Genomic DNA, 26,160 nt, shown 5'->3' on the forward strand with positions numbered 1-26,160 from the left:
GTTGTTCAAGGGCCAGCTGTAGCTGGGAATGAGGGAAGAAGGCATTTACCAGTGATTTATAAACCAGCCACTAGGCTGTGCATTCTTTGAAGGCCAGGGCTCTGGTCTTGATTGGCCTTGTGCTTTGTTCAGTGACCAACTCTTGTTCGCGGTTGGTGCTCAACACATTTATATCGAGTGGAATAAAGCTTTGGGAGTGTAGACAAGGGAGCAGACTCCTCTAGGTATCAGCCTTGTAAGCCTCTTACCTTCCAGGGGCCTCAGTTGCTCAGTTCTAAAAAGGAAGGGTTGGCCTAGGTAATCCTCAAGCCTCCTCCATGTCTGAGATATCTGGAAGCCTGTAATTTCCTGATTTCACCAAGAACATGGGGACTTCTAGACTTTTGGCCAAGGGACACAGAATCAAAACTTAGGCTGTTAGAGCAAACATAAATGTAAAACGATGTTTACTTGTGGCAATACGTTTATCCAAGAGCATTCGTTCAACTAGTCTTTACTGAGCATTTACCTGTGTGTCTGGCACTGTAAAAAGGGGCTAGGGATGCAGTGATGAGCAGGAAGGACAAGCCTCTGTGTTTATAGAGCTGAAATTCTAGCAAAGAGGAGATAGTCCACCTACCAGGAAACAAATGAGTGAGGTAATTTCAGATAGGATAATTTTGTTATGATGAATAATTGAGAGTTCCTGGTGGGTGGGGCAGCCTTCGATTAGGGCTCTCTGCAGAGGTGGCATTTGTGCAGAGCTCTGACTGACAGGAGGAAGCAGGCCAGGCTAAGATCTGGGGGCAGAGCATCGCAGCGGAGGGGTTGTCTACTTCTCTAGACACACTGCCTCTGTCAGGGGCCGGCAGCTGCGGGACTGGGTGGATGAGCGATATTGAACGTCCAGGTGCTAAGCCTCTCATTTCCTTGGTTCACAGACAGCTGTCATCAGTTATGACTATCTCACCTCCTTGAGGAGTGTCCCCTATGGTTCAGAGGAGTACTTGCAGCTTCTATCCAAGGTAAGGAACCCTGGGCCCAGCTGAGCCAGGCCAAGACTGGGTAAGTCCTGAAGTACCTGCCAAGCCAGCGAGCTTTCTGTGTGGAGCTGAAGGGGGGCAGGGGCTGTGCGAGGATTGAGGCTGGAGGCTTGGAGGCAAGGAGCAGAGGATTTTTCCTCATTGGAGGTGTTTTTGTGCTGATGGGCCAGGCTACCAGGCTGACATCAAGCTGGATCCTGTGATACTGAGGTTATTAATCTACAAGGCACTGTTGGGGAGGCTGGTGTATGTTTCTGGGGAGCACAAGGTGTCTGGGATGACTCAGGAGGGATGAAGGCTCTGTTCCTGAGATAACTCAGTTGGCTTCTGAAGTGCTTTGTCAGGCAAAACCCAGTTGAAAGAGGTTAATTGCTTTCCTGTCCTCTCAAGGCTACACTGGGGCTTCCTGTTAGGCCTCTGAGTGGAGCTGTTGACCCCACTCCCTGTCTCCTCACTTGGAACAGTCAGTTGATTTTGATGCTACAATGAGATGAGTTGGGGCATCACACAAGAGGGCATTTTTTTGGATGTGAGTTGAGTTTGGGGTCAAGTGTAGATACTTTTGGTTCCTCCAGAGAGAGGTTTGTGATAGATCTGTATGTCTTTGCTCAGCCTGCAATGCCCTTGGCCCCTTAGAAAATCTCTAGTCATCCTTCTGGTCTCAGCTCAAATACCTCTCCTCCGTGACACTTTTCCTTCTCAATCATTCCTGGTGGATGGGGTAATTAATTTTAAAGTTTTTATTTAAACTTTTCATTATACAAATTCCAACCATTAACAAGAGTAGAGAGAATAGTATAATGAACCCTATGGAACTATCATCCAACTTCAGACATTATCAACATTTTGCCAATCTTGTGTCATCTACTCTCTATTCATTCATTTATTTTTGCTGAAATATTTAAATTTTTAAAAATATTTATTTGTGAGAGAGAGACAGAGAATGAGTGGAGGAGGGCCAGAGAGAGAGGGAGACACAGAATTTGAAGCAGACTCCAGGGTCTGAGCTGTCAGCACAGAGTCTGATGCGGGTCTCGAACTCCTGAACCGTGACATCATGACCTGAGCCAAAGTAGGATGCTTAACGACTCAGCCATCCAGGAGCCCCTTTGCTCAAATATTTAAAAGCAAATCTTAGGCATTATATTATTTCATCTGTAACTACTTCACTTTGTATCTCTAATAGATAAGTACCTTAAAAAAACTATGATACCATACTCCTAATTAACAAAATTAATAATATGTCCTTAATTTCTTTTTTTTAATTAAAAAATTTTTTTAGGGGCGCCTGGGTGGTGCAGTCAGTTAAGCGTCCGACTTCAGCCAGGTCACGATCTCGCGGTCCGTGAGTTCAAGCCCCGCGTCAGGCTCTGGGCTGATGGCTCGGAGCCTGGAGCCTGTTTCCGATTCTGTGTCTCCCTCTCTCTCTGCCCCTCCCCCGTTCATGCTCTGTCTCTCTCTGTCCCAAAAATAAATAAACGTTGAAAAAAAAAATTTTTTTTTAATGTTTATTTTTTGAGAGAGAGAGACAGAACGTCAGTGGAGGAGGGGCAGAGAGAGAGAGGGAGGCACAGAATCCGAAGCAGTTCTAGGCTGTGTCAGCACAGAGCCCGATGCTGGGCTTGAACTTACCAGCTACATGATCATTACCTGAGCCAAAGTTGGCACTTAACAACTGAGCCACCCAGGAGCCCCTGTCCTTAATAATTTCTAATATCTAGTGTATACTCAAATATCCCTGGTCCCCAAAATGTTTTTTTTTTTTTTAAAGTTGGTTCATTGCAATCTGGATCCAAATGAAGTGGCATATATTGCATTAGGAAACAGCAACCAAAATCTTCTCCAATCTATAATATCTCTTTTTCCTCCTCCCCCTCCTTTTTTGAGCTATTTGCTTATTGAAGAAAGCAGATCATTTTTCCTGTAGAATTTTGCATATTCAGGATTTGGCTGATTGCGTCCTCAAAGTGTTGTTTAATGGGAACTAGAGTCACCTGGCATGCGATTCCAAGTTTGAACATAGAAACATTTGAACATAGAAAATGATCCTCCTCCTGCTGTTCTTCACATAGCTAGTTTTCCTGCCTGGGAGTGATGATCATCTTGTCCTGTGTATCCTTCCAGAGATATCTTCCTGTTTGAATTTAATCACTCTGTCGCCTTTGTTCCTACAAAAGATGATAATTGGTTACATGTCTCTCACTTTAGAATATAGATTCTTTTAGATCAGGGATTGGCTCATCTTTTCCATATTTCTACTTCTAGAGATGATGCCTAGGACTGAGTTGACTTAATATCTGTTTCAGGCTGCACCCTGCTAGCTCCTTCCTCAGGAGAGGACCTAGAAAGGGTGCTAGGTTTGTATTCGGAAGACCTGAGTTTGTGTTCTGTCTTTGGGATGGTCATTTAGCCTTTGGAGCTGCCATTTTCCTTTCTGGAGACTGCAGTTGGCTATGCCACATATTGCAGATTTTATAGATATCTGAGAGGGTGCGTTGTGAAATGTAAATGTACAGCAGGTTTCAAAAGTAAGTCCAATGTCTACTGGGAGATGTTCTCCCATGAGGACAGAGACTTGGTCTGTCTGTGTATCTCCATGTCTGTAGCACCTACAGCAGTACCTCAGACATGGTAGGTCGTGAATAAAGGTTTGTTGAACAAATGAATGAACGAAATGTTAGTTTGTATTGGAAAAACTCAAAGCCCTCCATTTCTGGGACTTAATGCCAAACTCCTGCTTTTCCCAGCCCCTCTTTCTCCATCTAACCAGTGCTCCGGGCCTTGGGGCCCCCAGAGTGACGTTCTGCACAGAGGCCAGGCCGAGACACAGGGGAAGTGCTCTGCAGAGGAACAGGGGATGGGTGATGTGCGGACAGTTGCCCTCATGTGTAAGTCATCTGAAAGACAGTGGTGCCTCAGCTCCTGGAGAAGTTGGCAACTTTGGGGGTTTCAGGAAGGAAGGTGCAGTGTGATATTTGACAGGAGGGCAGCATGTGGTAGTTGGCACCGATAACAGGGGTGCAGACTGGTCCCTGGGAGTTGTGCCTGGGAAGGGGAGCTGGCTGGCACTAAAGAGCACGAGTAAATACTGCAAGAGTGTGTTCTTCCACTGGAACACTTATCTGTTCTTGTCTTCGTGACTGATAAAAGAATGAGTGAAGGGTAAAACATAATTATCTTACCTGTCAAGCCAGTGTCCCCAGGTCCCGGAGTATGCTAGAGCCAAGAGACAGTGACTTAGAGAAGCACTTTCAAGGTTGGCGCTCAGCTGGCTGGTATCTCAGTGACTCAGCTTCACATCAAGAGGGGGTAGGAGTCAAAGTGAAGTAGTGTTTTTTAGGGGCTCAGTGGCACTTTGCTGGGCAGCTCAGGGGGTGTGGCAAAGCCCCAGGGCTTTGGAGAACCAGACTCTCGGTGTCCAGGATGCTTATAAACAGAGATGACAGGTGTGAACCAGTATGTCCACAAGGCAGAAAGAAGTCACAGCTGGTATGGATGTCCAGACTGGACTGGAGGAGGCAGGATTGCGTTGATTCTGACCAAGGGGTTGGGGTGTGGTAGACATACATTAAATTTTCAGTCCCAGAGCCATTCTTGTTTTGGGAAGTAGCATCCAAAACTTCTTTTGGGGAGCCACTCATGTTTCATGTAGTTACCATGAGGTTTGAGTGAGGCTCACCCCATCCTCAGCTCCAAGAGGGGGCACTTGACTTAGGTCATCTATAGAGTCCATTCCTCTGGTCCTAGAGATTGGTTCAAGGACGGGCATTTGAACCAGTATTGGTCAGTGAACATCAGGTCCAGGACTTTGAGGGTATTCCCCACAGGACACTGCCTTTTCTGCTGTATTAGCTGTGGGTATAGGATGTTGACTCGAGCTGCTGGAAGCCATTTTGCCACCATGAGGGGAAAACCTGTCTGTGAATGGAGTCAGTATTGTGGAGGGAAGTAGTCATTTGAGTCCCTAGATCTTTCTGAGCCTGAAATAGAGTTTCTAGTTATATGTGCCAGGAAATTCTTTTTTTTGCTCCAGATGGTTTGAGATCAGTTTTCTGTTACTTACAATCAAATGAATCCTGATACACTGGGGATTCTTGGAGAAGCATGCTGGATTTTTAAGTTTATTCATTTATTTTGAGAGAAACAGAGAGAGGGTGCAAGCAAGGGAGGAGCAGAGTGAGAAGAGGACATAGGATCCAAAGTGGGCAGAGAGCTTGATGCGGGGCTTGAACTCGTGAACCATGAGATCATGACCTGAGCTAAAGTCAGGTGCTTAACTGACTGAGCCACCCAGGCACCGCATAAGAAGCATGCTGGATCTTGAAACACAGTTAAGGTTTTGATCACAAAAGGTCTGGTAATTCAAAGAAAGAAATGAAATAGAAATTCCAAGGTCTAAATAGGGTGAGGAGAGGTTTGCATGGTGCAGAGTAGTATTTGAGCCATTTTGGCCCTGGAGCCAGGTTCTTAGGCTCGTGGCCTGGCACCAAGCACCTGTACTTCCCTGTCTGTAAAGTGGGGGCCGTGGCCTTTGCCTCAGCTAAATTTGTAAGAGGTGAGAAGCTTTATTTAATTAAATACTGTGGATTATTTAATCTAGCCAGAGAGGAGATCAAAGTGCACAAGGGTTGCCTCAGCGGCTCCTTATCGTTTTGATGAACAAATTAATGATTTCCTATTTTCCTTATTTCTCCATTTGTCAATTGGCATTCTTTTGTGAGCCATCCCTTCTCCTTCAGTTGTTTAATTATTTTTATCACTGTGAACTCATGGATATTTATTTTATTCTACAGGTACCAATCCAAAGCAATCATCAGTTCATTGTTCCAATTATTCTAATTTTGGTCATTGGGAGCTCTTTCAGGTTGATTCCTGTGTCCTTTTGTATGTCTCAATTCTTTACTGAGCACTATCTTATCTTTTTTTCTTTTTTTAATTTACATCCAAGTTAGCATACAGTGCAACAATGATTTCAGGAGTAGATTTCCTTATTGTCCCTTACCCATTTAGCCCATCCCCCCCTTCCACAACCCTCCTGTAACCCTCTGTTTGTTCTCCATATTTAAGAGTCTCTTATGTTTTGTCCCTGTTTTTATATTATTTTTGCTTCTCTTCCCTTGTGTTCATCTTTTCTGTGTCTTAAAGTCCTCATGAGTGAAGTCATATGATATTTGTCTTTCTCTAATTTCACTTAGCATAATACCCTCTAGTTCCATCCATGTTGTTGCGAATGGCAAGATTTCATTCTTTTTGATTGCCGAGTAATACTCCATTGTATATATTTACCACATCTTCTTTATTCATTCATCCATTGATGGACATTTGAGCTCTTTCCATACTTTGGCTATTGTTAATAGTGAGTACTATCCTATCTTTCTAAGCCCCAGACTCCTCTTGTATTTTCCTTGCCCCAGCCCCAGCCCCAGGATCAATCACTTCTCCAAAGAGCCCTGGCTCCTTTTCTTGGAGAATGGTATTTAGAAACCAAGATGTTGGTGCTAGGTCTGTGTATTGCTCCCAGAGTGCCATTGTTTCTAGCCCCTCCCAGAAGACAGGGCTAGGAAATATAGGTATGTGTACTTACTCATGCATACACACACTCATCTATTAAAAAACCATGAGTTCATACTGATATCTCCAATTTCAGTCTAACATCATAGAGTTTATTTTAACTTTCTCCCATTCCTTATGTGTAACTTACTTCTCTGACAGTGAGAAACCTGCCTCTTATTATCTATAATATATTCATGTACACTTGTTCAACCCTAATATACCCTAAGACAGTTAAGACTCCCGAGGTATATCAGAGCAGAGAGAGTGGCCCAAGCTGGGTGAGATTGAATGAGTTAAGTGGGTATTTGAGCTGGGTTTGGAAAGGGGGTAGGGTTAAAACATGTAACACTGCGGACAGGTGATTTTGGCTGAGGTTGATGGGTAAAATTTTGGGGATTGTCTATAAGAAACAGAGATTAGTTCGATGTTACTTGGGACTAGGGTATGGGTGAGTGAAGGGGCATAGTGGCAAAGAGAATTAGAGCTAGGTCACAGAGGGATGAGAGGCCAAGTTTTATACCAGATGTAGTAGGGAGCTATGGCAAGTTCTTGGGTAAAATATTTTAAGCCTTCAGGGAATAAGAATGCTTAAAGTCATCAGTCACTGAATATTTTTTGTGCTTCTGTACTATAGACAATGAGTAGAAGCATGTGAGCCGGAGGGTGGGGGGAGACCAGGGGGAGAGAGAGGGAGGTATAGGGAGAGAGTGAGATCACAGGTGGTGCATCTTTCTTTGTTAATCAGAGTCCTAATGTAGGAGGGACCTCAGCTGCTGCTGTGACTGGGAAGTTTTTTTTTTAGCCGAATCCAATTTCTTGTTTCTGAGCAGGTCACTGGGCTTCTGTTGTATCAGATGCTTCAGGTCAGCAGTGTGTGTGTGTGTCATATTAATTGTTCTAGTACTTACGACTTGGGCCGGAGGAGGTAACAATTAATACTCTTTTCCTCTTTGTCTGAGAAGCAGAGCCAAGGAGATGCAGGTCTCTGCCAGGAAGAGCTCAAAATGTCGGCTTTATTACTGATAAATGCTGGGCTGGAGCCTGTGTCTTGGGTCTGTGAGCAAGTGGGCTTGTTGAACTTTCACTCCTGAATTTGATAGACTTGCCACGCAGGCACATTCGTGGCAGGACAAGCCTCTCACATGGGAGCCTGCCTCTTAGGGCAGGGAAGGGCTGAGTATCAGTGTCCTGCGGGTGTGTACAGATCCCAAAAAGGGAGGGTAGTGGAAGGGGTGGACTGAGCATGAAATGTTTCCTTTCCCCAACTCACCATTCTGATTGCCGATTCGTCCTCCCGCGGGGAGTGAGAGGGAGAAGAGAGGTCAAGAGCAGTACACCCTTAGTGGGGCTCCTATATAACTTAGAGATAGGAGGTTCACCAGCAGTACTTACCTGCAGATAAGAGGTTGCTGTAAGAACCTTTTGTGCCCATTAAATTCTGCTAACATTTATACCTGACCTTGTTTAGGGACACGGCAGCTTTGGGCTTGGGTGTGGGATAACAATTTCAACATTACTGAAATGTGCATTTAGAGGGAAGGATCATATGTTGTCAGCTTTTAGAACCATGGCATGTGGTAGGGTGTTTTGGGGGAAAAGGATACTGATGAGAGGAGTGGAGTAAGGGGCTTAGGTGGGGGGATAACTCTATTTATAATTATGCCATTGACCTTGAGAAAGGTATTTTCAGCACCAGTTAGCTCAGGCCTCTGATGTACAGACAGAACTGAAGGTCTAGAGGCATGATAGGATTTCTTTAAGTGCCCCCCCTCCCCTGACCCTGCAGTTTTGTGGCAGATCTTGGGCTTGGACTTGGACATCTAGATCTTGCCTGATCTCATGTTCTTTGCACTTTAACACCTGGTTGTCTCCCTGTTTATCCATTTGCAACCTGGGGGAAAGCACCAAGTTGGATAGAAGTTGCCTGTGCAGCCACTCTTGCCAACCAGCTGCTGCTGCTGAGTTGCTTCTCCCCTGGGTCCATTCCCCTGGTGTGAGCCCTGAGGCTGTGGTCCTGCTGGGATGGGTTTGGAAACACAGAGGAGGAGGAAGAAGGGCCATAGAACCTCCTCCTGGGAATTCCTTTTTTTTTTTTTTAAGTTTATTTATTTTTGAGAGAGACAGAGATAGTGTGATTAGGGGAAGGGCAGAGGGAGGGAGAGAGAGAGTCCCAAGCAGGCTCTGCCCTATCAGCATAGAGCTCCATGTAGGGCTCGAAGTCACGAAACCATGAGATCATGACTTGAGCTGAAATCAAGAGTCAGATGCTTAACTACTGAGCCACCCAGGTGCCCCGGGAATTCCTTTTTGTATTTAATCAGTCAACCAAAGAGTTAATTCAACAAATATTTGGAATTTGCATTTCCTAGTGGAGGGAGGTATAGACCCTCCAAAGGAATCCGTAGATGCTAGCCCCTTGCTTTGGGAAAGGGTTTCGACTCGTAAGCTATGGAACAACTGCCAGTTTTGAGGATAAGTGTGCTACCAGCTTAGTGAAGGTATGATGACTCAAGAAGTGTTTTAAAGATCTTGTTGCCCAGCAGGGGGAACTGTAGCAGTGTCTGGCTCTTCAGGCATATTCTCTGAAACCTGGGGACTGTCCTGGCCAAACCAGGACATGTCTTCACCGTTCTTCCAGCCATCTGTTTCAACAAACCTTAACTGAGCCTGCTCTGTGCCAGGGCTTGCATGAGGCTCAGCCTCAGAAGATGTAAAGGGAAATAAGACTTGACCTCTGCCTTCCAGTTGCTCACAGTCCAGTGGGGGAAGCAGGGATGAAATCACCAGTTGCAGAAGGATCGATTTGTCTTCATTCCAGCTTTGGCTCCTGACAGCAGCTAACTTCCAGCCAAGGAGTGGGGGGCGGAAAGGGTAGGAGCCTTGCATGGGAGGGGCTCCTAACCTCACTCATGGGGAGTGAGGGTGGAGTGCATACCTAGGAAGGCCTCCTCTGCTGTAGTGGTATCTACTTGGGCCACTGTTCCTCTGTGTGTGCACAGTAAACCTGGTGTGGAAGCTTTTGGTGAGTTTTCATGTACTCTGTCCCTAAGACCCCCTTTTGCTGCTTTCATTTCTCATCCTGGAACATTTGTCAGAAAGTCTTCTATACAGAAGAGGAGGAGAGAAATGGAATCCTTGCTGTCTTGGTGACTGGCTTTCTCAGAGTTTGTGATAATTTTTGCAGGAGCATGAGCTGCATTTAATTTGCTCTGCTTGGGTCATCTAAGGACCAGGCCTGTGGAACAGGGAGCCAGAGTCTGAAATGGCAGCCAGTGCCTCCTTTTTAGCTTTCTGTGTACCCAGACCTTTCTGAGTACTGCATTGCAAACCTGCAGAACTTTCTGCAGTGGCCCTAATTCGGGAAGAGTTCCACAGAAGTAGGAACTGGGACCTAGGCATGGTCTGGGGAGAGATGTGGCGGGTCTCCTTCTGTCCTTGGGGACCCTGGAGGGAAATGTGGCTTGACTCGGGCTTCTCCCTGGAGGTTGCACTCACTGTGCGGTGGCTTCTCTGTAGTTCTCAGACAAGGTGTGCAAATGTCAAGTTGTCTTCTTGATTGCTCTAGACTTATCAGCGACCTATGGACTTGCATACCCCTTGTATTTTTAAAAGCGTGTGCAGATGCTTTTAAAAAGCATGTGAAATGTATGAGACCTAAGGAAAGGTATAGAAAATAATTTAGTGGTCACTCGTATACTCACTGCATAATTTCAGAAACAATCCTTACCCATACAATTGTAGCCTCCTGGGTACTACCCTGATTCCAGCCTTCCTCCTACAAAAGCAGAAGCAAGCACTATTTTCAATTCATTGGTTGGCCTTCCTATGTACTTCTTTGTAACCAACTATTCATGTATTTATGTGATATTTTTCATCCTGTTGACTTTTTCCTTTACTTGGCTTTGTTCTAAGGAAAATTACAGGCTTGATAGACTAGCTGTCTCTTTTTTGGGGGTCTGCATATGCAAATAAGAAGTGCCCTGGGTACCACCTGAAATTGCTGCTTATACCGTCTTTGTGCACGCTATCGCTGGTGCCAGGTCACCCCTTGAAGAAGCAGGCTGCAGCATCTGTAGCAGATGCTGGGCCAGACTCTGGCTTGCACCCATCCTTGCCTCGGTCTTTCCCCTGCTGGGTGTCGCCACTCTGTCCAGCTCTTCTCTTGTCTTAGCTCACCCTATTTATCTCCTGAGGCTGATTCAGACTTGAAGCTGCCTGATAGGATGGTATTTGTGCTGCTCAGAAACCGTGATCTCTTTCCAGAGGCCACAGCTGAAATGAAATAAAATAAGCCCTTGTGTTTCTGGTGATGGGATGCCATTGCCATGTGCTGGGCATCTCTCTGTACTGGTCAGCGCAATTAATGGCATTAGCCATTCCTCGTTTGCCTTACACAGGCTGCCTGGGCACACAGGGCTGGCTTCTTCCTGCCACAGAGCTGATCACCACTTGCCCCTGCTTCCTGGTTCTTGTGGGGGGGTGGAGGAGGCCAGAGTGCCCTGCTTCTCAGGGATAGTGCTATGTTAAGGTTAGCCTACATCAAATGGGGCAGGAGCTGGAGGAACCCCAGCTGGAGAACCTGACCTTGTCCATCTCAGACTCCATCTCAGACTAGCTATGCTGGGCTTCTCATTACTTTATTGCTTTCCCCACTGAAAACCCCACACCGTTACCTTTCCTGCCCTGGATTGGGTGCTTCTACCATGACCCAGCTGTTTTCTACTTGTGCTGAACAGTGCTGGGGAACGGGGTAGTGCTGGGGAGTGGGATGATGCTACGTGATGAGAGATGCCATAAACTAGGACTTTCTTACTGCAAAGGTAATTTAGTACTGCAATGGGTTACCAGGGACAGCTGTGAAATCTGTATCTGGAAGGGCAGCTTTCCAGAAACAGAAGAGATTCTGTCTGTTATGGAGGCGGGAATGTGACAGCTCACTGGTGGTTTCTAACTTGTCACACGATCAGAGACCCCTGAGGGTCTTATAAAGGAGCCTTATAAAGTGCAGATTCCTAGACTCTGTACTCGAAAGATTTGTTTCCAGTGATTCTGGGGTGAGGCCTGGAAAGCTGTATTTTTAATGAGTTCCCCAGGCAAGCTTCTGATGTTAAGAACAAGTGTTTACATTGATTGAATCCTGTGGGAAAGGCACTGCACTAACTTCACGACAATCTGAGGTAGATACTATTGTCATCATCTCCATTTTACAGATGAAGAAACAGATTAAGTGACTTGTCGAAGGGTCTGTGGCTAGTAAGCAGGTGTATTAGCTTCCTGTAATTGCCATAACAAGTTATCACCAATTGGGTGGCCAGTGACAACAGAAATTTATTCTCTCACAGTTCTGGAAGCCAGAAGTCCAAAATCAAGGTGCTAGTGGGGCCGTATTCCTTCTGGTGGCTTCAGACACGCCTTATGGCTGCATCACTCCAGTCTTTTCCTCTGTCTTCTCTTGCTTATGAGGACACTTGTCATGGGGTTTAGGGCCTATCTGGGCAATCCAGAGAGATCTCATCTCAAGATTCTTAGTTATATCTACAGAGATCCTTTTTTCTGAATAAGGTCATAATCACAAGTTCAGGGGGTTAGGACAAAGGCATATCTTTTGGAGTGCTACCATTTGACCCACTACAGGGTCTTCGATTTAGTTACAAATAGTGTGGCTCCCAAGCCTGTGTTTATAACTGTGTGACTCCTGGCTCTCTGATCTGGACTGGATGAGCTTCAAGGGTTCCTCCAGACCAGCAGCCAAGGCATGAGTTTCCTTATTGTGCAAGGGAGTTTGGGCTATTTGTCAAGTCTTGACAAACCAGTGGTTTCCTTGCCTTCTCTCTCACCCCCTCAGCCCTCTACTGTTGTTCCTGAAACCCTTTGAGCTATTTATTCCTGACTCCGAAATTCTCACATCTTCATGTACTCAGGAGGTTAGGCCACAGGGGCTGTGAGGCCTAACTCCTACTGGCAGGGGTGGGATGCATTTCTCCTGCCTCAGCGTCCACGTCTCCAAAATGGGAATTGCTAGAATAGCAGGGGTAGATGGAAGGCCGTGAAATAACTAAGAAAGTTGGTGCAAGGCAGTCTGCAGCTATAAGGTTGATGGAGACGCTTGTTAACCACACTAATAATCTAAGAGCCTGTTCTTGATTTCCCCGCTTCTCACTGTCTTGGCCCCAAGCAGCTATTTTCTACCAAATTAAAATCCACTCAGCTCCCTTCCTGTCCCTGAATAAAAACTACCCTCAAAGCTCTTGCCTGTTACAGCAAGACTTTTTAATAGACTTTTCCTTGTAGAACCGTGAGACATATGTCCAATTAGCAGAATAACTTCACTTAAATATACAAATAAACTGTTGACTGATAATGGTGCGACATATGTGAGGCTAATTTAAGGCAACGTGTCTCGGAAGCTGGGGTACTGCCCCCTCCCTCACCCTCAGATCCCATGCCCCACACTCTGTAGGATGAAGAGGGATGTCTCCAGGCTCTGCCTGATCACAGTGCAGAGCACCTAAGCCACTCACTGTTCGTACAGCTAATTATGTAGCAAATTTTAATTGAACACCTGCTATGGGCCAGGCACTGTGCGAGGTGCTGGGTATACGGTGGTCTATTCTTGAGGGGATAGGAGATATTTAACAGCAGTGGAACTCATGAGAACATCCTTTCCAGGAGGGCAGGTGTCTGTTCTGCTTGCTGCTGTATCTTCAGCACTTAAAACAGTGCTTGGCACACAGTGGGCTCTTTTTAGTGCATCAGTGAGTTGAGTAAACAAGATAATGTTGGCTCTTGCTGAATGTCCAAAGAGATAAACTGTGGTCATGGAATAAAAAGCGACCAAAGCTGGGCTGGGGAAGGGGTCTCTGGTGTAGGTTTTCCAGTTGACACGGGAAAGTGATGGAAGAGCAGCAGGTGAAGAGCAGAGAGAGTATTGTTGCCGGAAGAGGCAGGACGGGCTGCCTCATTTATAGGGCTTAGTGCAAAATGGGGCTTTGGGTTTCCGACTGGGGGTGGGGAAGTTAGTCTCCCCTTTCCGTGGCCCTGCAGCCCCAACACACCATGAATGGGCAGCCCCCAAGAGATTGCTGCCTCAGTGCTGGGATGTACTCAGGGTCTGGGTTGGGGGTGGTTGAGGGATCCCTGCTGAGTCTCCTGTTGAACTTGCCCTGGTGAAGCTGGTCTAAATTGGGGAGGGATACTGTGTGCCGTGAGTCTACCCTGCCTAAACTTACACTCAAGCCCCCAGCGGGGACGGAGGATAGTGGCAGAATGCAGGTCTTCTCCACCAGTGTGACATGATTGTCACTGTGAGTGGAGAAGCAGCCTGGCTGTGTGGTGGGGAGACTGTGTGCAACCAGGGCATGGGGCTGGGGTGGGGCGTGGTCAGCCGAGAACTTGCTGGGGAGGTGGGACTGTGTGCAGGAGCTGAATCCCCCTGGGGCCTGCTGCTTTGTCCCATCTGGCTTCATTTGCAAAACACAAATTCAAAGATAAAATGAAGAATTTCGGGGCGCCTGGGTGGCTCAGTCGGTTAAGCGCTTAAGCGTCTGACTTGGGCTTAGGTCACGATCTCACTGTCCGCGAGTTCAAGCCCCGCGTCGGGCTCTGTGCTGACTACTCAGAACCTGGATCCTGTTTCAGATTCTGTGTCTCCCTCTCTCTCTGACCTTCCCCCGTTCATGCTCTGTCTCTCCCTGTCTCAAAAATAAATAAAACGTTAAAAAATTAAAAAAAAAAAAAAAGAATTTCAAGCCAGCTACTGTATTGGTTTCCTACTGCTGCTATAACAAACTACCACAAACTTAGTGGCTTAAAATACTACTTTATTCCCTTACGGTTCTGGAGGTCAGAAGTCTGAAAGGCTTCTCTCTGGACTAAAATGAATGCATCAGCAGGGCCGTGTTCTTTCTGGAGTCTCTTGGAGAGAACTCACTTGTTTTTCTTGCCTGCATTCCTTGGCTCATGGCCCCCATTCTCCATCTTCAAAGCTGGCAACATCCGGCCAAGTCCTTGTCCTGCTGCCGGCTCTCTGGTTCTCTTTTTCCACTTCCCTCTTCCACTTGAAAGAACCACCTAATCATCTGAGGTCATCTCTCTAGCTCAAGGTCAGCTATCAGCAACCTTAACTTCATCTGCAACTTTATTTCCCCTTTGCCGCATAGGTAATATGGTCACATGTTTCAGCGAGTAGGTGGTGGGCATCTTTGTTGGGGTGCAGGCACTATTTTGTCTTCCACATTAAACCATGAGTGTGGGGTCCTTCCAAGGGTGGGCCTTCCTTTTTTTTTTTTAATTTTTTTTTTAATGTTTATTTGTGAGAGAGAGAGAGAGACAGAGAGAGACAGAGAACATGCGCAGGAGAAGGAGCAGAGAGAGAGGGAGACACAGAATCCGAAACAGGCTCCAGGCTCCGAGCTGTCTGCACAGAGCCCGACGCGGGGCTTGAACTCACAAACCGTGAGATCATGACCTGAGCCGAAGCCGGATGCTCAACCGATTGAGCCACCCAGGCGCCCCCAAGGGTGGGCCTTCTAAGTGTGGCTGCACTGGTCACATGCCCATGAAGCTGGCCCTCTGAGAAGATTGCAGCGTAAAAGCCTTGAGATGGGAATGAGCTTGGCTTGTTCAGGGCCCTGAAAGGAGGCCAACGGGATGGAGTAGAGTGGATCACAGGACGAGTGGTACAAAATGAGGCGGGAGAGGCCGGCTTGGGCCAAGAACACAGGGCTTCTCGGCCACAAGGAAGGGTTAAGAACAGCAGGCTAGTTAGGATCTGTCTTTGAACCTTAAAAAAAAAAACAAAAAAAACAAAAAAAACTCCTGTATGAAAATTCAAATGCAATTAAAAAGTAGGAAATATGATGAACCCTGGCACCTAGATCTAAAATATGTTGCTATAATTCTTTCACTTATTTTTTTTCTGCTGAAGAATTTTAAATTGCAGAAATCATGCCATTTCACCTGTAATTTCAGCGTGTATCTCTAATAGCTGATGTTTTCTAAGTATTCCCCTCATTATCACAATGCGTGAAATTAGTGAGAGTTCTTTAATTTCTTCTAATTCCTATACGTGTTATGTTGTCCCCCCCCAAATGCTCCTACCACTGACCTTCACGTCGCACATGTGCTTTGCACATGTTCCCTCTTTCTGAGGTCAGAGTGAGGCCTCCTTCCCTGTATCGAGGATCTTGCTTTCTCTTCCTTGCTACCAGCCCCCAAGATCTCAAGGCTGTGAGAAAATGAAAAAGACTCCTGTCCCAGACCCAAGCCCATGGCCTGAACAGGGATGATGGGGAAGGGAGGGGAAGCAGGCTGGCTGGATATGTTATTCTGCTTGTGGCCTAACATTTATTCTTCTTGTCTGTAATTGCCATTCCAGAAATGCCCTCGCTCTTCTAGCCACAGAGCAACTGTTGAGAACAAATTAATTATGCATCTTCTCAGTGTGTGTGATTAAGGGGCAGATGGAGAGAAGGGTTCTCTTCAGTTTTTCTGGCAACTAGGTTCCCAAATGGATGCTTTCCAGACCAAAGAGTGCATGTCCTGGGCTCCTGTGGGCATCTGGATTTGTCTGTGTGGTGGCAGGCTTGCTCACTGGCAGGCAGAGTCACAAGTTGCCAGTAATAATATTATTAATCCCTTAAATTTGCAGCACATTCACTGTTTGCTGAGGGCTTGCGCACTCACATCAGTTCATTTGTTGGGATTTCAGGGATGCTGGAACAACTTTCTTTGCTTAATACCTCCCTAAATCATTGCTGATACTTGTAATTCTACCATTAGAGATTAATTCCTTTGGCCTAAAACTCTGTTCCCTATTAAAATGCAAGTATCCTTGGCAGCTGTGATGCATGTTTTATTCATGAAGCCTTCTCAGCCACTAGCAGCTGCCCTCCCCAAATGCCCCCTCCTACAACTTTCTTTTTAGGATGGCCTTCTCTGAAACAGAACCTATATTTGGAATGTATCCCATTTCATAGAACTCTGTTCTCTCAGTTGCCGAGGCTGGAAAAACGGACAGGTAAAGAAACTCCTGCCAAGGTGGCAACGACGGATAATTTCCGGTATTATCACCTCTAGTGTGTATTTGGAACTTGCTGGAAACACAGTGCTTAATGCAAAGGAACCTGTATCCCTTCATCCTGTCATGTCATCCTGCCATGGTCTTGGATCTCCTCTTTATCGGGTTCCCTTACAGGAGCAGAGGAAAGGGGCCTGGCAGGACCATGTTGAGAGCAGATACAGTCTGTATAACACAGATCAGGCATTGGCTTGGGGCGTTGTTTATCCTAAAGATGAAAAAAGTAGAGCTGGCCATGTGTAACATAATGTCCATTTTGCAGATGGAAGACTGAGGTATAATGATGATCTGGTTGCAGTGGGACTAGAATTAAAGTTTTGCCTTTAGAACCCCAGTAACACAGGGGCGCCTGGGTGGCGCAGTCGGTTGAGCGTCCGACTACAGCCAGGTCACGATCTCGCGGTCCGTGAGTTCGAGCCCCGCGTCAGGCTCTGGGCTGATGGCTCAGAGCCTGGAGCCTGTTTCCGATTCTGTGTCTCCCTCTCTCTCTGCCCCTCCCCCGTTCATGCTCTGTCTCTCTCTGTCCCAAAAATAAATAAACGTTGAAAAAAAAATTAAAAAAAAAAAAAAAAGAACCCCAGTAACACAGTTGTAAATTCTGAGAGTCGGAAGACACCTTAGAAACAATCTAGCTCTGGGAAGGCAAATGCATTTCATTTGCCGACTCCAGTTGTAGCTAGTGGTTGTCTGACCGCGGTGTAGAGAATGAGCATGTCTTCATGTGGGCTCAGTGAATGTGTGTTGTGGTTGGTCGCTGATGTCTGATGTGAGCCGTGGGTATGGTAATAGGGGGGAGACATGTATGCCACCCACGCTATTGCTGCTTCTGTCCAACCTCTCATTTTACAAATAGGCCAGCTGAGGTCCAGAAAGCTGGGAGGATTTGTTCAGGACTTGTACAGTAGGAGCAGTAAGTTAGAGGCAGAATTGGTCCGGAATCCAGGGTTCTTGAGTTCTGGTTTGGAACCTTTTCTTCTGATTGAGCTAGGTATTCTAACAAGCGTTTCACTGTTGCTAGGGAGCGTTGCGGTCTTAAAGTCACACTACCTGGGTTCAGATCCCAGCTCTGCCACCATTTAGCTATGTGCCCTTGGCTGGGCAATGTAACTTCTTGAGCCATTGCTGCTTCATCTGTAAAATAGGTGATAATAATTGTGCCTACCTTATGGGGTAGTTATGGAGTGAAATAAGATAACACACATATAAAGTGTTTAGATGAGAACCTAACACCTAGTAAATAGTAAATGAATATTAGTAACTTAATCTAAACATTAAGTTTTATTGTATTGTCCTTTTAGATTCTTGCTAGATAGTCACCCCCTCTGCAGAATTTAGACACCTGCTCTTGTCCTTCCCTGTTGAATGCTCTGCGATCTTCTGGGTTTGCAGTACTCTTGGAATTTATAATTTGGTGATGAAAATTCCCGCAGTACCAATAATCAGGTGTGAGATGGTGCCAGGTCTGTCAATGCCTGCTCTTCTGGATGTCCTACTTCACAGAAGTTTGCTTTGGTTTCGGACATGTGACGAAACCCTGGAGGCCTGCTGTGGTTCTCCGAGGGCCAGCTGCCAAATGGGGTCCTGGTGACCATTTTGCCTGGTTTCTCCTCCGATCGGAACACTGCTATAACATCTCCCCCAGACGGTCCCTGCTCCCTTATGCCAGTGTGTTCCTAGTCTGCAGACTGGGTGTCAGTGCCCAGCTGGTGCCAGCCCTGTCCCTCACACCCATTTCTCCTATGGGCTTAGACGGCAGGGCCCAGTCAGAGCCCAGACCCGAAAGCTGTGCTGTGGTTACTTCCATGCCTTAGTGTAGCCACGCAGGCTGTCAGTAGTGGTTCCCTTTGGGTGGCCTGGGGAGTTGGAGGAGTCCAAGATCATCCTGGGAGTCTGGCCAGGGGTGACTCCTGCAGGATGAATGGTCTGCCCCTGGCATTATTTGACCTTGCCTCCTGGTAGAGTGGCATTTCCTGATGGCAGCGGTGTCCAGAGCCCCCTTGGAGAGTTTTTAGGGAATGGCAGCGGTGGGGAGGGCTGCCTGGGTGGTGTGTGGTGATGGGCGTGTGGCTTCTGTTGAGTGAATCATCACTGGGTTCAGTCTTGCCTGGTTGCAGAGAATAAAACCTCTGCTTCAGACCCTCAAGGAGGCCTTCTTGGGGTCTGTCTGCTCCCTGAGAAAGGGATGAGGACTATGGGAAGGAGGCTGCCCTCCTTGGAAGATGGCTCCAGCATCATCCCTCACATTTGGAAGCTCTGTTGCCCTGGGCCTCTCACTTTGGGCCCAGCCTGGTCTGGTTGCAACCTGGCCATGTGTGCGGTTGCCTCCCTGCTGTTTGTCATCTAGAGCAGAGCCTATGATCATAGCCACAGAGGTGCAGTATGGGCTGGGCCTGGCTTTGTCCCAGGGAGGCACAGACGAATGGAAGGCTGAGCTACACTGGGGCTGGAACTCTGGGCTCTGCTGTTAGTTCTGTGATGGGGGAGGCGGTAGCTGCATCTGTAAGAACGAGGGGCTGGCAGCTGGTGGGGAAGAGAGTGGAAGGGGCCAGGCTGGGACTGGGAGGAAAGGAGGGGTGGGGAGAGAGGCCTGGGTCCAGGCCAAAGACGGTTTTGACAGGTGTAAAGAAGTGAGGCATGGTGAGATTGTGGAGTGTCCTGTGCAAAGGCCGGGGGGCAGAGTATGGTGCGCTGGGTTGGGGGATAGCTGATGAGGGGAGGGCAAGAGATGAAGCTGGCAGGCATCTGGGCTGCATCGTTCTTGGCCTGGTTGGCCCAGGTAGGAGTTTGAATTTCATACCAAAGGCCCTGGAGACTTTTGGAGGGTTATCAGTGAAGGTTGTCCTCCTTTCCCACTGTGGCCAGTGTCCTGCCCCTTCCTGGGCCTGCCTCCTTGGGCTGCACAAGCCGGTGGCCTTGTCCAGTTGCTGCACTGAGAACTTATGCTTCTTGGGCCTTGCTCACTTCCTTCACTCAATAGTTCTCTGATTTCTGTATGACTGGTGCTTTCCAGGCCTCTGTGACTTCATGAATTTGTTCCTGGTCTTAGTGTTGTAGCCGGCTTACTGGAACAGCTCCTGGGAGCCCAGACATGACCAAGCCCTGTGGTGGCCATGTGGCCTGGATGGGGGAAATAGCTGAGGCTCAGCAAGGGGTGGGAGTTGGGGGATTGTGAGCACATAGGGAGGGCAATGCTGAGGGCCCATAGCAGGCACTGGCTGCCTGGAGTTTCCTTCTAATCCATGAGGAATATTTAACAGTGTGTTTGGGGGGGGGGGGTGGCAGAATTTAGTAGGAGACAGGTTTTGGAATTGTACAACAGTGACTCAAACCCTGGATATACTACTTACTGGCTCAGTAATCTGGGCAAGCCCCCTAACTGTTTTGAGCCTCAGTTCCCTCATCTGTGCAATGGGGAGAACGATAGTATGCTCCCCCCACCCCCTTCAAGGGCTCTTACCTGGATCAGGTGAGGTAATGTGTGTGAAAGGTTTCATGCACTGTAAAGGACTGTGCATTTACTACTGAGGACCAGTAGTACAGAGTGTGTGGTGAACAAGATTTTGTTTTTTAGAAGCTTATATTCTATGCTGGTAGAGTGAGTCAGTGATTCAAACAGAAAGAATGATTATGGAGAAGAATATGTGAAAATTATAAATCAAGGACCTATTTGTGCTTCCATTGTGCTGACAGGTCATTTGGCACCTTAAATTTGATCCTCATTTTAATATACATTATTAGATATTAGTAAAACATTAGATGATAAGATACTTGTACATACTTGGATGTTCACAACATTTATCACCTATTAATGAGTACGATAGACTGAAGACAGAAATTTTTTCATTGCAAAGACTCAGGACTTCACATATACATGAAGTGGGACTAAAAAAATATAATTGATTTTTAAACATAAAACAATGTTCTAGAATTAGGTAGAGGTGACAGTTGTACAACTTATTGGATGTAGTAAAAAAACATTGTACTATATAGTTTAAAATGGTGACTTTTATGGTATGTGAATTATTTCTTAATTTAAAAATAGAAAAGCAATTATTAAATCAATAATTATGTTAACAAATTTAGAGAGTCAAGAAGCAATTACCTATAATTTCACCAAATCAAGCTCATCATGATTTTTATATACCTTCTAATACTGTTCTGTTACATCCACAGTATCCTATCAATGATGAACTGTTTTTCTCACTTAACTTGTTATCCTTAGTATTTTCCATGTTGTCCAGTAGTCCATTTATTTTTTATTTTTTTTAAATTTTTTTTTCAACTTTTTTTTTTTTTTTTTTATTTTTGGGACAGAGAGACACAGAGCATGAACGGGGGAGGGACAGAGAGAGAGGGAGACACAGAATCGGAAACAGGCTCCAGGCTCCGAGCCATCAGCCCAGAGCCTGATGCGGGGCTCGAACTCACAGACCGCAAGATCGAGACCTGGCTGAAGTCGGACGCTTAACCGACTGCGCCACCCAGGCGCCCCCAGTAGTCCATTTAAAAGCAGTTTAACTCACTGTGTGACTGTTACCTGATTTACTTAGCTTTTCCTTTTTCCCACTTTCAGGATGCGTCTACATATGTTTTTCCATTATAACTAACACTGTGCCGAACATCTTTGTACATGGACTGTTTTCCATGTCTTAGATTAATTTCTTAGGACAAATTTCTAAAGTGATATATATGAATCAAAACATTGCTGAGAGAAAATTTTAAAAAGGCCTAATAAATGGAGAGGGGTGTATTATATTCATGGGTAGGGAGACTCAATATTGCTAAGATGTCCATTCTCCCCAAATAAATCTATAGATTCATGGGAATCCCAGTCAAAATCCTATCAGGCTTTTGTGTATAAATTGACAAGCTGATTCTAAAGTTCATATGGGAATGCAGAGGGTTTTGGAATCAGTGCTGAAAAATAACACTGAAGAAGAACAAAGTTAGAGGGTGAATACTGTTTGATTTCGAGACTTACTATAAACCTACAGTAATCAAGACAGTGTGGTATTGGTGTAAAGACAGACAAACTGATCTATGGAACAGACTATAGAGTCCAAAAATAGACCCACACATATATGAGCAATTAATTTTTCACAATGGTGCAAAGGCAATTCAGTTTAGAAAGATTTTTTCCAACAAAAGTGCTAGAACTATTAGATATTCTGATGCAGAATTGAACTTTGATCCATACCTCCTACTACATACGAAAACTGATTCCACATAGATCACATACCCAAATGTAAAAACCTAAAACTATAAAAATTCTAGGAGAAAGCATAGAAAATGGCTGTAGTTTGGGATAGGCAAAGATTTCTTAGGTGTACAACGCCAAAAGTATGATCCATAAAGGAAAAAGTGGTGAATTTTACTTTAGCAAAATGAAAAATGACTTATTTTTGGAAGATGTTGTTAAGAGAAAGGAGAGACAAGCTACAGACTGGGAGAAAGCATATGCAAATCGTATATCTGATAAAGTACTTATGTGTGGAATATATGAAGAATTCTGTAACTCAGTTATAAAAAAAACAAATAACCCAATTAAAAAACAGACAAGAGATTTGGACAGACATTTGACCAGAGAAGATGTAGAGATGGCAAATAAGTACATGAAAAGATGCTTAACACATGAGTCTTAGGGAAACACAAATTTAAACTATAATGAAATATCATTACACATGTATGAGAATGACCAAAATGAGAAAGACTTCTTACACCGAGCGTTGGGGGATGTTGAGGAGCTCTTCCACACTGGTGGGAATGCAAAATGGCACAACTACTTTAGAAAACAGTTTAATTTCTTAAAAAGTTAAACATATACGTGTCACACAATTTGACCATTACATTTCTAATTTAATGAGAAATGAAAGCATATGTCTGAGCAGAGATTTGTACATGAATGTTTATAGCAGCTTTATGGGTACTCCTAAACTGCAAACAACCCAAATGTACATCAGCACACGAACGAATAAAGAAGTTTGGTACATTCATACAGTAGAATACTACTCAGTAAGAAAAATCAACAATAAATTGTTGATAACATGCAGCAACAAAATGGATCTCAAAAAATTATGTTGAGTGAAAAAGTCTAGACCAAAAAAAAAGTGTATGCTGTATGATTTCATTTATATAAAACTCAAGAAAATTCTTGACTACTGAAAGAAAGCGGAGTAGTGGTTGTCTGGAGATGGAAAGTATGTAGAGGGATGGGGCTTGACCAAAGGACACTGGGGAGTGAGATATGCTTACCAGCTTGATTATGATGATAGTTTCATGAATGTATACATATATAAAAAAATATGAGATTGTACGTGTGTAGTTTATTATGGGTCAGAATACCTCAGGGAGGCTGTTAAACAATGATAATAACGGATTGTGATCTATTAAAAAAAACAGACATTCATGAATCCAAGTGCACAAAAACAAACAAGAAGAATAAATTGAGAATTTGTAAAGAACTGGTTATTTCTAAAATTTGGTAGTGCTTCCTCACATGATACTTATAAAAATAAGTAGCTTTAAGTGAGGAAGCCAGGTGGATAACTATCTTAATGAAGTGATGAAAATTAACATTGCCTGTAGGGAGACAAATCAAAATTGTGCACCACTTGATAGGATGTAATGAGAACAGAGCCTTTTATTAAATTATTGGATTTGATTAGCTAATTTTTTTTAAAAAGAATTTTTACATCTATGTTCACAATTAACATTGGTCTGTAGCTTCTTCCCACCCCCCTTGTATTTAATGTCTGGTTTTGTTATTGGGGCAGTGCTGGTCTCATAAGAATGAGTTGGGAAGTATTCTGTCTTCAACTTGCTGGAAGAGTTTGAGTGAAATGGTAATATTTCCTGCTTAAATGTTTGGTAGAATTCAACTGTGACACCATCTTGGATAGAAATTTTCTTGTCTGATATAAACATAGGCATTCCAGCTTTATTTTAATTAGTGTTGGCATGATATATCTTTTCCCATCCTTATACATTTAACCTGTCAGTATTTTTATATTTAAAGAGCATTCCTTATAGGCAACATATACTCAAGTCTTTCTTTTTTATCCAAATTGACAATCTCTGGCTTTTAAACTGGGGTGTTTAAACCATTAATATTCAATGCATTATTGGTATGGTTAGATTTACGTCTTTCATCTTGTTCTCTATTTGTCCTATTTGCTCTTTATTTCTTGTTTTCCCTGCCTTCTTTTAGATTGGATATTTTTTATGGTTCTATTTTATTTCCTTTGTTGCTTTTTTTTTATTGCTTTAGTGATTGTATCAGTTTACATCATACATTTTTTAATTAAAAATGCATTTTTTAAATTAAAATGTTTTTTAATGTTTGTTTATTTTTGAGAGAGAGAGACAGTGTGAGTGGAGAAGTGGCAGAGAGAGAGGAAGACACAGAATCCGAAGCAGGCTCCAGGCTCTGAGCTGTCAGCACAGAGCCTGACGTGGGGCTCGAACTCATGAATGCAAGTTTGTGACCTGAGCCAAAGTTGGACACTCAACTGACTGGGCCACCCAGGCACCCCTACAGCATACATTTTTAATTCTTCACACTCTGCATTCAAGTGATATTATACCACGTCACAGAGTATAAAAATCTTATAATAGTATACTATCATTTTTTTCTTCCTGGCCTTTTGCTATTGATGTAATACATTATGCTTTTACATATGTTGTAAACTCCACATTACTTTATTATTTTTGTTTAAGCAATTGCTTATCTTTTAAAGAGTTAGAGTATAAGAAAAGATTCTTGTATATTTACCAATGAAGTTACTATTTCTAGTCTCTTTTCCTTCATAGATCTGTATTTCTCTCCTGTATCATTTTCCTTTTACCTGAAGGAATTTATTTGACATTTTTTGCTGTACAGGAAGATGAATTCTCTGAGCTTTTATATATTCCTGAGAGAGTTTTAATATTATCTTTGTTTTTGGTGGGTATAGAATTCTGGGTTTTCTTTCACTGCTTTCAAATTTTTGTTATTATTTTTTAATGTTTATTTTTGAGAGAGAGATAGAGCATGAGGGGAAGGGGCAGAGAGAGAGGGAAACACAGAATCTGAAGCAGGCTCCAGGCTCTGAGCTGTCAGCACAGAGCCCGACGTGGAGCTTCAACTCATGGACTATGGGATCATGACCTGAGCTGAAGTCAGATGCTTAACTGACTGAGCCACCTAGGCGCCCCTCTTTCACTGCTTTCAGAAATGTTGCTCTACTGGCTTTTGCTTGTATTGTTGCCAGAGAGAAATCTGCTGTCATTCTTATGTTTGTTCCTCTGTCCATAATGTGTCTTTTTCTCTGGATACTTCTAAGAGTTTTCTCTTTGTCACTGATTTTGAACAATTCCATTATGTGGTTTCCTTCATGTTTCTTATGTTTGGAACTTTTTGAGATTCTTCGATCTGTTGGTTTATAGTTTTTTTAGAAAATCAAATTTGAAAAAATTTCAGCCATTATTTCTTCATGTATTTTTTTTCCTACCCTTTCCTATATCCTCTCCTTTGGAGACTCCCAACCACATGTTTACTGGGCTGCTTGGATTTGTCTGATAGATCAATAATGTTCTTTCCATTTAAAAAAAAAATTCTTTTTTCTTTGTGTGTGTGTGTGTGTGTGTGTGTGTGTGTGTGTGTGTGTGTTTTATAATTTTGTGTTTCAGGGGCACTCGAGCGGCTCAGTTGGCTAAGTGTCTGACTTTTGATTTTGGCTCAGGTCATGATCTCATGGTTCATGAGATCAAGCCCCACGTCAGGCTCTGCGCTGACAGCATGGAGCCTGCTTGGGATTCTCTCTTCCTCTCATGAGTGGAGGAGGGGCAGAGAGTGAGAGAAAGAGAGAATCCCAAGCAGGCTCCATGGTGTCAGTGCAGAGCCTGACGTGGGGCTTGATCTTATGAACTATGAGATCATGACCTAAGCCATAATCAAGAGTTGCATGCTTATTAAATGATTGAGCCACCCAGGCACCCCTGTGTATTTTGTTTTGAATAGTTTCTACTGCTAGGTCTTCAGGATTACTAATGTTTTTTTTCTACCATGTCTAATCTACAATTAATCTCATCCACACATTTTGTACATCACACATTACAGTTTTATCTCTAGAATTTTCATTTGGATCTCACTATTTTTTTTTAAATATTGTTTTTGTGTCTGCTTAACTTTTGAACAAATGAAATGCAGTTACGACTGGTTTTAAGGTCCTTCTCTACTAATGCTAATATAGGTTTCACTTCTGGTTTTTTAAAATTATATTTTCTTAACTTTCATTTTTAGTTCTGAGTTTTTTGTGTTTTTGTTTCTTCACTTCTTTATTTCTTCAAATTTTTATTTAAATTCTGGTTAGTTAACATACAGTGCAATATTGGCTTCAGAAATAGAATTCAGTGGTTCATCACTTAACATGCAACACCCCAGTGCTCATCAAAACAAGTGCCCTCCTTAATACCCATCACCTATCTAGTCCATTCCCCACCCACCTCCCTCCATCAACCCTCAGTTTG

General features: G+C 44.3%; 1 protein-coding gene across 2 annotated transcripts in view; it reads left to right on the forward strand.

The window, feature by feature from the left end:
- ADCK1 (aarF domain containing kinase 1) overlaps positions 1-26,160 on the forward strand; it is a 121,897-nt gene that overhangs the window by 14,156 nt on the left and 81,581 nt on the right. For both annotated transcript variants that reach the window (XM_043556736.1, XM_043556737.1), the window contains exon 3: positions 921-1,004. In XM_043556736.1, coding sequence (XP_043412671.1) covers positions 921-1,004 — 84 coding nt within the window. The remainder of the gene's footprint in view (positions 1-920; positions 1,005-26,160) is intronic.

This window comes from Prionailurus bengalensis, chromosome B3 (genome assembly GCF_016509475.1).
Source record: "Prionailurus bengalensis isolate Pbe53 chromosome B3, Fcat_Pben_1.1_paternal_pri, whole genome shotgun sequence".
Classification (NCBI taxonomy): Eukaryota; Metazoa; Chordata; class Mammalia; order Carnivora; family Felidae; genus Prionailurus; species Prionailurus bengalensis.